This window comes from Giraffa tippelskirchi, chromosome 7 (assembly GCF_054371585.1).
Source record: "Giraffa tippelskirchi isolate mGirTip1 chromosome 7, T2T-mGirTip1v1.2.pri, whole genome shotgun sequence".
Classification (NCBI taxonomy): domain Eukaryota; kingdom Metazoa; phylum Chordata; class Mammalia; order Artiodactyla; family Giraffidae; genus Giraffa; species Giraffa tippelskirchi.
The window spans coordinates 91,032,587-91,045,613 of NC_137281.1; the positions used below are offsets into that span (position 1 = coordinate 91,032,587).

At 36.1% G+C, this 13,027-nt stretch overlaps 2 protein-coding genes across 2 annotated transcripts in view; both read right to left on the reverse strand.

The window, feature by feature from the left end:
* Nucleotides 1–13,027, reverse strand: part of LOC145512684 (olfactory receptor 11H6-like) — a 364,468-nt gene that overhangs the window by 252,799 nt on the left and 98,642 nt on the right. The window lies entirely within an intron of this gene.
* On the reverse strand, nucleotides 6,997–8,338 carry LOC145512711 (olfactory receptor 4K13). Its single transcript, XM_081507004.1, has one exon. The coding sequence runs from the start codon at nucleotides 8,333–8,335 to the stop codon at nucleotides 7,397–7,399; it is 939 nt and encodes a 312-aa protein (XP_081363130.1). The 5' UTR covers nucleotides 8,336–8,338; the 3' UTR covers nucleotides 6,997–7,396.

The following is a 13,027-nucleotide window of genomic DNA, read 5'->3' on the forward strand; positions in this document are numbered from 1 at the left end:
CTCTGTTATGTTTTAAGCTCTTTCAGGATTTTGGGAATGGGTTGTTTATAAATGTGGTTTCCAGAATTTGGGTTAAAGGTAGAGGTAGCGTAAGAATTATAAAGAGGTGCATGGAGTCTAAAAACAGACTGAGTTTGAATATCAGTTCTTTACTTACTAGATATGAAAACTTAGATAAATTATAAAGGCCCTCTGTGACAGTTCCCTCATACATAAAAATGGGGATAAAAACATCAAGTAGCTAATAACACTGAGATAGCCAAGTTATTTACTTAGTTTCTCATCCATTATATTATTTTTAATTAAAAATTAATTTAATTATATTAATTTTTCAAAATCTGTCTTTTGAATACTGACTGAAGAATTGCCTTTGACCACTCTTTCTGTAGTAGCCTTAAACAATTCCTATTTTTCTTGGGACATATTAACCAATCTGATCAATTATGCTCAAAATAAAATCTTGCAAATTAAGATAATAATGGGTATTATATATATTTGTTCCTCCTGAAATTTAGAAGGCTCATCCACACTTTTGGAGAAGTTAAAGCATTAGTTTTGTAAATCTATGGTAGGTTATAAAAATTTTAAATCATAAACAATAGATAATTTCTTGCTACTACTAATAGTTTGACTTGCCGTTTTCACCCTAATGGTGACTTAGTAGGTTGTGATGTCTACTGGGATTCTAGACTTGGCTGATGGGTACTAGCAGAAAGAAAGCTCTCAAAATAATGTTAAAACTTGTCTGTGAAAATGGGTATTTTTTGGTAACGATGAGAATAATCAACCTGACTTCCTCTTTGGGAAGTACAGGACTTTAGAACCGAATCTATTGAGGGGATTGGGAAGAATTCATCCCATTCTTATAAATTCTCCTTCCTAATTCTGGTTTCTTGTTTAAAGCCAGGAAGAGAAACACAGGAGTTTGCTCTCTCTAGATGGCGCCCAAGCTCCTTATAAATTTGTGTTAATTTTTGCTAGGTGGTCTAACTTCCAGCTTTAGATACATTTTCTTAGATTTCTTATACCACCTAAAAGATTTACCTCTACCTATTGGAAATGTTGACAGTCGTTCCCATGAAATTAGCAATTTTATCCATGTCAAATAAGCCAAGTGCAAACTGTAGTTTTTATTATCTCAAATATTAAATTATTTTTGTAAAATGTGCAAAATATTCAATATATTGTATAAATAGATTAAAATCAGCAAATCTTACTGGAGTTGAATTGTCTCACAAATTTTATGGCATATATTTATTTTGTTCTCCAGCTTTTAGGAAAAAATTCAGAAAATGTACTAAGTCCTTGACATGTCATGATCTAAAATATAAAACACTGAAAAATAATGAAAAAAACATATTTATCGTAGCTGAAATATTATATACTAAGCCCCCCAAAACTGACTAAAATTTTGAATTATTTAGTGTTTATTTTAGTGGTTAATTTTCAGTAAATATATATATGTATCACACACAAACACACACACACACACACACATATATAAAACTAGGCTTTCTTCACTTCAGAAATAACAAAAAATACAACTGAAAATTACATTAAAATTAAATAAAATAATATGCCATAATTTTAATGGTTTTAGTATGTAATGGAAAACTTTATTAAACATTATTGGAGGGCATAAAAGAAGACCTGAATAAGGGCAGAAATAAACATGTTCTGGATTAAAAAGCCCAAAATTGTCAATATCATACTTCTGCCTAAATAGATGTGTAAGATGAATGCAAATATAATTACTTAGTTTTCATGTTATTTCATAGAAGTATTCTACTTGGTATCAATGAATAACTGAATTGGTTTCATAATAATTTTAGAAGAATAGTAATGAGGATATTTACTTAATAGATAGATATTAAAATGAACATGGGTTTATGGTAATTAAAACAACTTGCATTGAATGAATCTCACAGGCATGGTAAGTGAAGGAAGTTGTGTTCAAAAAGCTATTTCTATATGATTCCATGTCATTCTAGATCCAAGTCTAGAAAAGACAAACACTAGGAACAGAGAACAGATCACTTGTACCAAGACCAGAGGAAGGGAGAGAAGGTTGACTACAAATGGGACCAGGCGAATTTGGGGGGTTGATGAAACTCTGCTATGTTACTGTGATGTTTACATGACTATATGCTTCTGTCCAAACTTACAGAATGATACACTAAAGAGAGCGATTATTTTTTTCCACTTAAAAACTACTTTTAAAATAACAATTTAAAAAGCCTGATACTGGTACTAGGGTACTAGGAATTGATTGCAGGATTCTCAGAAGTGTTAATCATCACTTACCCCTTGTGAATTCTGAACCAATCTATAAATAGAATCAGGAAAAAGGAAGAGACACAGTATCAGTATTATTACTGGTAAAACTGTATTGAATGTGTAACTCCAAAAGTCTCTGTACCATTTCCCCTTAATTTTAACCCTGAAACCCAAAGGGAGGGTTTGCAGAACAAATACTTAAACAGGCAGGGGCAAGCATAACTTTAAACTGCACATGCCTCTAGAGCAGGTAACTCCTAGAGGAAGACACTTTGAGATTTTTCCAAATCTGCTCCTAGAAGGCAGGTTTTAATCCCTGATTCAGGTTTAACACTAAGAGCAGAAAGAGAGAATTCATGTGTGTGTGAACAACTCTGAAAGGGCAAAACTATGAGGACCTCATGCTCAGTCTCCTTTCTAAACCTTAATGATCTATAAATCATGCCTCATACCAAGAGGAACAGTGAGTAAGTGGTATAGGGAAGGAAGTGCCAAAGGAGAGACGTCTTGCTAACATCAAGATGAATGTTTCTGTACTATATGTCGATGACAAGCAGAATTGTGAGAGAGGGAAATATTATCCCTCCTAACAACAACAGTTTACAAATTTCACATAATAAAGTAAGGAGGATAAATTATATTAAAAATAATGATGGGGAAAAAATATGTAACTGTTTGGGGGAAAATCTTGAGTAGTTAGTGGTTTTACTCTGTGTTGGCATAAAAGAAATAAATTACAAATAATTTAAATTACAAATTTTTGGCCACAACAATCAATCAGTAATGTGCTTGTAGAAACAAGACTGTAGACTGTTCTAAATCTATGATGCATTTCTATAAGATGTACTCAGAGAAAAGATATCTCTAGCCAGATAGAATTCAATACGCATGTGCATTGTTTTATCCAGAAACTGGTTTTTCAGTATAAAACAACTAAGGTTGATGTGATGAAGCTTTTATGTACAAATGACCTATTGATGTGTTACTGCCATAGTAATTAATGTTTTATTTTCTAGGTCATAGCTATGATAAATTCCATAAATATGATAAGATTCTCTTTTTTTGTGTGTGCTGCAGTTAAAAGACAATGGGCATCTCTTCCCATAACCAGTTGCCATAAATTTCCTTTTGCCTTTTATTCAGTTCCAGGCTTAGTTGCTTAGATGGCAAAGAGGAATATCATAGATAGAGCTGAAATGAAGAAGGTAAACTTGGAATAAGAACAGTACAATGTACTATTTGGAGCAGGAGAGTCTATGCTTTCTTTTTCCTTCTGTTTTAATTTTCATATCATATAGTTTTGAATGCCAGAGAGTGCCCTTAGGTCTTCTTTTATAAGATAAGACTACATTTGACCTAACTCTCTACCTCAGCTCTTGCTGTCAAACTCCATGTCCCAGCTCAATAAAATTATGTGTGCTTCCTCCAAGGTGTCATATTTCTTGCTTCCATGTGTTCTCCTATACAGCTCCCTTTGTCAGGAGGTCTTTCTTCTCTATCCAACCAATGCTTACTCCAAATATTTCCTTCTCCTGGAAGCCTTCCTCGCACCTGCTTGATTTAGATGTCAATCCTCTGCATTTCTACAGTGGGTGCATCCTTTAATAAAATGCTTTCAGGCCACAACACAACTGCAAATTTAGTTCACTCTCTCCATCCTTAGGCCATGCTCCTTGCAGTCCTACATATATCTTCCAGGACTTTTCAGACTCACTAAATATATGTAGAATGGTTGGATGCACTGTGGCAAGTAGCTAATTAAAAATTAATACATACTGACTAGGGATTATCTACAAAATGCAGCTCTCTAGCAAGGTATAGTAGTTAGCCAGGCCCTTAGCTAAACAACTATGTGAAGGGTCATCTGTGTGCATATTCCAAATGCAGAATACCACTGAAATGACAACAGCTATAACAGCAGCAATAATAATATACTTTACAAGGTTTGATGCTGCTGCTGCTAAGTCGCCTCAGTCGTGTCCGACTCTGTGTGACCCCATAGACGGCAGCCCATCAGGCTCCCCCGTCCCCAGGATTCTCCAGGCAAGAACACTGGAGTGGGTTGCCATTTCCTTCTCCAGTGCATGAAAGTGAAAAGTGAAAGTGAAGTCGTTCAGTCGTGTCTGACTCTTCGAGACCCCATGGACTGCAGCCTACCAGGCTCCTCCATCCATGGGATTTTCCAGGCAAGAGTACTGGAGTGGGGTGCCATCACCTTCTCCATTACAAGGTTTAAAGACATGCTAAAATAGTAAAAGAAACATACAAGGAAGTTTTTCTAGATAAAGAAACTAAGTTGCAGAGAATTTATTCATTTTGTTCAAATTTGCCTGAGAGAAAGTGGTGAAGGTGGGATTTAAATGCACACCTGCCAGACTGTAGATATCATGCATTTAAACATTAAGGGTCAAAAAATAAAACTTCAAGGCTTATACATTTATTCCTCTAAATTAACTATGGAATCATTTTAGCCATTGCTTCTTTTTTTTTTTTATATAAATTTATTTATTTTAGTTGGGGACTAATTACTTTACAATATTGTAATAGTTTTTGCCATACATTGACAAGAATCAGCCATGGGTTTACATGTGTTCCCCTTCCCGAACCCCCCACCCACCTCCCTCCCCCTCTCATCCTTCTGGATCATCCCATTGCCCCGGCCCTGAGCCCTTGTCACATGCATCGAACATGGAATGGTGCTCTGTTTCACATATGACAATACACAATGTATAAGCCTTGAAGTTTTATTTTTTGATCCAGAAATTACAATTCCTAGGAATTTATCTAAAGAAAGTAATAATCAGAAATATACATGAAGATTTGCCAGGAAAGATAATAATCAGAATATTGTTTATAATCATTTAAAAAGAAACAGCTTTTTAATAACTTATTAGATTGTTGAAAAAGTAACTGTGGTTTCAGACCATGAATTTTAAATCATTATAACTAGACTCAAACACATCTTTATTAATCAAAATAGAAACGATTACAATCAACACATTTTTGCTAATGAGGTATAACTTTGTTTATTCCTGTAGCATAAAAAGCCATGCTTTGGGATTTGATAAACTCTTGGAAAGCATTTTCTGCCTCCTGTTGGTTGTGGAAGCATTTTCCCTACAAAAAGTGGTGGAGATGCTTGAAGAAGTGGTAGCTGGTTGGTGAGAGGTCAGGTGAATATGGCAGATGAGGCAAAACTTCTTAGCCCAATTTGTTCAACTTTTGAAGCATTGGTTGTGTGACATGCGCTCAGGCATTGTTGTGGAGAAGAATTGGGCCCATTCTGTTGACCAACAGAATGCTGCAGGTATTGCAGTTTTCAGCGCATCTCATTGGATCTGTTGAGCATACTTCTCAGATGTAATGGTTTCGCCAGGATTCAGAAAGCTGTAGTGGATCAGATGGGCAGCAGATCACCAAACAGTGACCATGACCTTGTTTTGGTGCAAGTTTGGCTTTGGGAAGTGCTTTGGAGCTTCTTCTTGGTCCAAGCACTGAGGTGGTTATCGTCATCTGTTGTATAAAATCTACTCTTCATCGCACATCACAATCCAATTGCGAAATGGTTCATTGTTGTTGCATAGAATAAGAGAAGATGACTTTTCAAAACAACAATTTTTTGATTTGTGTTCAGCTCATGAGGCACCCACTTACTGAGCTTTTTCACTTTTCCAGTTTGCTTCAAATACCAAATGACCTTAGAATGGTTGACGAGAGTTCTTGGGCAATTTATCCTGTAGTTGTAAGAGGATCAGCTTTGATGACTCCATTCAATTGGTAGTTGTCAATTTCTGATGGCCAGCCACTATGCTCCTCATCTTCGAGGCTCTCATCTCCTTTGCAAAACTTTTTGAACCACCATTACCTGGTATGTTCATTAGCAGTTTCTGGGCCAAATGCATTGATATCGAGAGTTGCCTCCCTGCTTTATGAACTTGAATAAAAAAATCACTTGTATTTGCTTTTTCTCTAACATAATTTCTATAGTCCAAAGTAAATATAAAATAAACATCAAGTAATAAGTCATTAGCAAAAAAACATAAAGTAAGACGTGTATGAAAATGATGTATAATATAATCACATTTAAGAAGTATTCCAATCAAATGGAAAAGTTCAACAATGCAAAACCACAATTACTTTTGTACCAACCAAATAGAGACAAATATTCCCAATAAGAATATTCATATGTAGAATATGAATATGATGGAATCTACACAGCCATTAATTAATGTATTTTCAAAGTAGATTTAGTTATGTGGGAAAGTAAACACATCATAATATTATGAGAAGAAAAGGAGACAAACTATATGTATAGTTGAACCAAATTGTGCAAATACAATATGTACAAATATTTAATGATATGAACTTGAGTGTACAACAAAAGCTCAGGAAATAAAAATCAGGGAATACACCAACATGTTAGCAACATGAATCATGGGGCAGAAGAACTATGCTTTTTTTGCTACCTTATACTTTATCATATTGCAAATTTGCAGCAATAGTCAGGTATTCTTATGTCTTATTAAAAATATTTATTTTGTTTATTTGTTTGTTTGGCTGTGCCAGGTCTTGGTTGTGGCACACAGAATTTTGATCTTCGGTATGGCATGCAGGAACTTAAGTTGCAGCATCTAATTACCTGACCAGGGCCTGAACCTGAGCCCTCTGTACTGGGTGTGCAGTTTTAGCTACTGAACCCCAGAGAAGTCCCTTATGTTGTTATTTTAAAAATTTCCATTTATTTAACAATGAGAAAAGGGATGGGGGGATGGGCAACATAGCAGTGGAGAATTAAGAGCTACAAACTATCATACAAAATAAGCTATGGGATATATTATAAAGTACAAGAAATATAGTCAATATTATTTAGAATAACTGTAAATAGAGTATAACTTTTAAAAACTGTGAATCACTATATTGTACATCTGTAACATGTAATACTGCACATCAACTGTACTTCAATAAATAAAAAATAAAAATTAAAAAAAAAAAAAAAAACATTAAGGGTGACAATAGTGAGGCTTCCTTTTTAACAATCACACATACTGTTTTATAGAACTTGAAATACATTTAAAGTACATTCCTAAATAATGTCCAAACACCTCTTCAGCGGTGTCATCTACAAAGCGTGCTTTGAATTTGTATGTCGAGTCCTTATCTTCCTAATGGCTGCTTTTACTTCTTGATTCCTTAATGTATAAATAATAGGATTTAAGAGCGGTGTAAAAATCGTATAAAACACAGAAAGAATTTTATCTATGGAGTATCTGCTGAAGGGCCATACATAGATAAAGACACAAGGGGCAAAGAACAGAGTCACTACTGTGATGTGTGCTGAGAGAGTGGAGAAAGCCTTAGAGGAACCACTGGCAGTGTGGTGCCTAACAGAGTAAATAATTACTGTGTAGGAAACAAGCAAGAGGAGGAAGCAGACCAGGGACAGGAGGCCACTGTCAGCAATGACCAGGAGTTGGAGCACATAGGTGTCCTTGCAGGCGAGTTTGATCACAAGGGGTAGGTCACAGAAAAAGCTGTCCACAACATTGGGACCACAGAAGGGCAAATTCAACATGAAAGCCATTTGACTAGATGAGTGCACAAATCCAACTGCGTAGGAGGATAACAGTAGCCCAATGAGCACTCGTGGGCTCATGATGGTCATGTAATGGAGGGGTTTGCATATGGCAACATATCTGTCTATTGCCATGGCTACAAGCAACATCATCTCACTCCCACCTAGGAGGTGCATGAAGAACATCTGAGAATAACATCCCCACCAGGAGATGGTCTTCCGGTCTCGGAGGAAATCTACAATCATCTTAGGGGTAGCAAAAGAAGCCAGGATCATATCAATACAGGACAGATTGATAAGCAGAAAATACATTGGTGTGTGAAGGCATGAGTCAAAGATCACAGTGACTAAGATGAGGAGGTTTCCCAACACAATCCCTCCATAGACCACAGAGAATCCCAGAAAGAATAAAATCTGAAGATTCTGAGATTTGGATAGCCCCAGCAAAATAAACTCAGATACCACTGAATGGTTTGTCTTTTCCATATCATCCACTTGTCTCATTGTCTATTTAATCCTGTAATAATCAAAATGAGTAAGAATAAGGAGTAGGAAAATTGTGTTTACATAAAGGTGGTTCATGCTGATGTCCAGCTTCACAATTCAGACAGGGTAGTCGAATTTATAAGCACCTCCTACTTTTGGGAATTTTTGTTGGCCAGTGATTTACTAAACGGTCCAGAGAAGTATCCAAATAATGGTATAATTCAGAATATATATTTCTGAAAAACAAAAATAAAAACAGTTTATGAAACCACATTTTTATAGGCTATGAGCTTGGAATCAGAGGGCTTCGATCCAACCCCTAGTTGAGTTATTCACTGAGCAACATAAGGTAAGCCATTTTCCTTCTGATGATCAAGTTTCCTTCTCTGTAAAATAAAAAAATTGGACTACAAGACATCAAAAGGCTCTTTGTGCTATAAAGATCTCCATGCATAAGATAATTATGGTGGGCTCTATATTGACAGAGTAATATTGAAATTTTTAATCTGGAAATTAGAAATGTAGAAAATATATCCATGATTCTCAAGAACTATATTTTGAAATAGATTTTGGTAAAGAACTATGAATTAAAACATAAATTAAGGTTTAAATATATGCTTTTAGTTACTGAGAAATCTACCTTTATTTTTCCATGCTCCATTCCATGCTCCAGTGCAACAATGTCTCACAGCTTAACTAGTGATGGTCATTACACACTTTTTAAAAGTATATAAAAGTACAACTTATTCACTCAAAATTTAACTGTATTCACGTCAAATGCCTATTCTAGAATTCTTGGCAAAAAGTACAAAAGGTGAAAAAAATCCACAGCCAAATGCAACTGACTTTATTTCATTTTTAGTTTGTATTCATTTATTTGGTTTTTGTTTGCTTGTTGCTGTATAGAGGACCACTGGTTGGTTTATGCAGGTGTTATCTGTAACAGGCATCAAAATAACTGAGAAAGTTTGAGGCAACTAGCTTATACAAATTTTGCAGTAGAATCACCTAATTAAGCTCATGCTTATTGCAAAACTGATTTGACTAGCTTCGCTTTTTAAAAATTGCTTTCATCATTCAGTTCAGTTCCGTCGCTCAGTCATGTCCAACTCTTTGCGATATCATGGACTGCAGCACACCAGGTTCCATGTCCATCACCAATTCCCGGAGCTTACTCAAACTCATGTCCATTGAGTTGGTGATGACATCCAACCATCTCATCCTCTGTTGTCCACATCTCCTCCTGCCTTCAATCTTGCCCCGCATCAGGGTCTTTTCCAATGAGTCAGTTCTTCACATCAGGTGACCAAAGTAGTGGAGTTTCAGCTTCAGCATCAGTCCTTCCAATGAATATTCAGGACTGATTTCCTTTAGGATTGACTGGTTGGATCTCCTTGAAGTCCAAGGGACTCTCAAGAGTCTTCTCCAACACCACAGTTCAAAAGCATCAATTCTTCATTGCTCAGCCTTCTTTATGGTCCAACTCTCACATCCTATACATGACTACTGGAAAAACCATAGCTTTGACTAGACGGACCTTGATTGGCAAAGTAATGTCTCTGCTTTTTAACAATGCTGTCTAGGTAGGCCACAGCTTTTCTTCCAAGGAGCAAGCGTCTTTTAATTTCATGGCTGCAGTCACCATCTGAGTGATTTTGGAGCCCCCCAAAATAAAGTCTGTCACTGTTTCCATTGTTTCCCCATCTATTTGCCATGAAATGATGGGACCAGATGCCATGATCTTAGGTTTTTAAATGTTGAATTTTAAGCCAGCTTTTTCACCCTCCCCTTTCATCCTCATAAAGAGGCTCTTTAGTTCTTCTTCGCTTTCTGCCATAAGGGTGATGTTATCTGCATATCTGAGGTTATTGATATTTCTCCTGGCAATCTTGATTTCAGCTTGTGCTTCATCCAGCCCCGCGTTTCTCATGATGTACTCTGCATATAAGGTACTCCTTTCCCAATTTGGAACCAGTCCATTGTTCCATGTCCAGTTCTAACTGTTGCCTCTTGATCTGCATACAGATTTCTCAGAAGGCAAGTAAGGTGGCCTGGTATTCCCATCTCCTTAAGAATTTTCAAGTTTGTTGTGATCCACATAGTCAAACACTTTAGCATAGTCATTAATGATTTCTAAATTACCTGTTTTTATAAATCTCCTTCAGTAAATAAAATATAGTCTTCTTTTTGCCCCACTGATACCCAGCAGACAGGGAGAAAATATTTTCATGTGAAGGTGCCTTCTGTGAATCCCAGGGATATCCATGCATCTCCTAGCCTCTATCTCATCAATTTCCTTCAATTTACTCTCCCAATCATCAAAAACAGAAAGAATAAGCATCATAATGGTGTATATTCTGTTTCTTCAAGACAACTTCACAGTATTAATACATTTTCCAAATGAGGCTGTATTTTTCCCTATATAAACGTATCTTTTGGCCAATGTCTTACTCTGAGAAACATGAATTGATATAAAGTACTAAATTACATCAAGTATGTAAAGTTATTCATTTCCTTGTCTAGAAAGTTTAAGCTCCTTTCAGCTACAGTCTAGTATTTTAAGGATCCCTTATAGTGATCCTTTTTAAAATCTAATTTTTGAAACTTCATTTAAAGAGAACAGGACAGTTCTCAAGAAACACATAAAGTAATTTATACACATTTTAGCATCTGTGCATGACATTCAAATATCTGTTGAATGAATGGTTGAATAAATGAATTATACATTATATATTCAGGATCCAGATTAAAATTAGTTTTAGAGCAAAGTCAATAGAAATTGGAAACTCTAATCATATGTCAAATTGAATGTTTAAGCATTTAAAACAGAAACAATCACCATTTTAAAATATTTGTTAAAAATATAGTTTTCCTTTAGATTACTTTTTAAAAAGTAAAAGTAGCTTATACTAACGGGGAAAAAAAAGAACATGTCACACATAACATGATCACTAGCTGTAAGCCATTTGCATCCTAGATAGCTTTCAAAAAAATAATAACATACTAGCATGGTGTTTGTTTGTGTGTTGTGTATATTAGTGTATGTTTATATTTATAAGAAAACAGTGTTCATGCTACATGCATAGTTATTTCCCTCAGGTTTTTCACTTAAAAATTAAAGACATGTTCATATGAGTGCATAAAAATTCGGAACTTTTTGCAGCTATACAGAATTTGATTTTACATCAATAGATGATGCATATGTAATCACCCCACAAATACAGTTTGTTTTTAGGATTTTAACACTTCCCGTAAAAATTCTGTTTTCATCATATCATTGTTTTCTTAAAAACTTATAAATTTCTAACTATATTATGAAGCCTCAAATGTTCTTAGGTCTTCACAGCTAGCCCTTCACCAACCAATCCAATACTATTTTCTGGTATTGAAAAAATTCAACTTCTCTTTCAGCAGAAACAACCTCATGGTTTTCTACATTCTTCATGCATTTTTTTCCCATCCTTGCTTGTTTTCTCCTTCTTAGCTATACAAATTCCTTTGTCGTATAACCAAATCCTTCAGAGCACATCAAGGCCTCTCTTGTACATAATAAAACCCTCCATAAATTTGAAACTCATGATAATTTCCACTGTATTTATTGTCCATTTCATGCATCCTATAACTTAACTATTTCCCATATATATCACATATATTACATGTATTAATTCTCAGTCTTCTGAAGGAGCACTGGAATAAAAGTTGTTTAAGTTGCTAAGTCATGTTCGACTCCTTTGTGACCCTATGGACTAGAGCCCACCAGGCTCCTCTGTCCGTGTGACTTCCCAGGCAAGAACACTGCAGTGGGCTGCCATTTACTTCTCCAGGGGATCTTGCAGACACAGGGGTTCAACCTGCATTGCCCACATTGGCAGGCAAATTCTTAATCACTAAGCCACCAGGGAAGCCCAGAATAAGAATTCAGTTCAGTTCAGTTCAGTCACTCAGTCATGTCCGACTCTTTGTGACCCCATGAACCTCAGCATGCCAGGCTTCCCTGTCCATCACCAGCTCCAGTTTACCCAAACTCATGTCCATTGAGTCGGTGATGCCATCCAACCATCTCATCCTCTGTCGTCCCCTTCTCCTCCTGCCCTCAATCTTTCCCCAAATCAGGGTCTTTTCAAATGAGTCAGCTCTTGGATCAGGTGGCCAAAGTGGTGGGGTTTCAGCTTCAACATCAGTCCTTCCAATGACTATTCAGGACTGATATCCTTTAGGATGGACTGGTTGGATCTTCCTACACTCCAAAGGACTCTCAAGAGTCTTCTCCAACACCACAGTTCAACAGCATCAATTCTTCGGCGCTCAGCTTTCTTCACCATCCAACTCTCACATCCATACATGACTACTGGAAAAACCATAGCCTTGACTAGACTTTGTCGGCAAAGTAATGTCTCTGCTTTTTAATATGCTGTCTAGTTTGGTCATAACTTCCTTCCAAGGAGTAAGCATCTTTTAATTTCATGGCTGCAATCACCATCTGCAGTGATTTTGGAGCCCCCCAAAACAAAGTCAGCCACTCTTCCCACTGTTTCCCCATCTATTTGCCATGAAGTGACAGGACCAGATGCCATGATCTTAGTTTTCTGAATGTTGAGCTTTAAGCCAACTTTTTCACTCTCCTCTTTCACTTTCATCAAGAGGATCTTTAGTTCTTCTGTAATTCTTCTAATAAGAATTAGGCACATTTGT

Excerpts from the sequence above, each read along its gene's own strand:
- LOC145512711 (XM_081507004.1), bottom strand. The coding sequence starts at position 8,335 with ATGGAAAAGACAAACCATTCAGTGGTATCTGAGTTTATTTTGCTGGGG.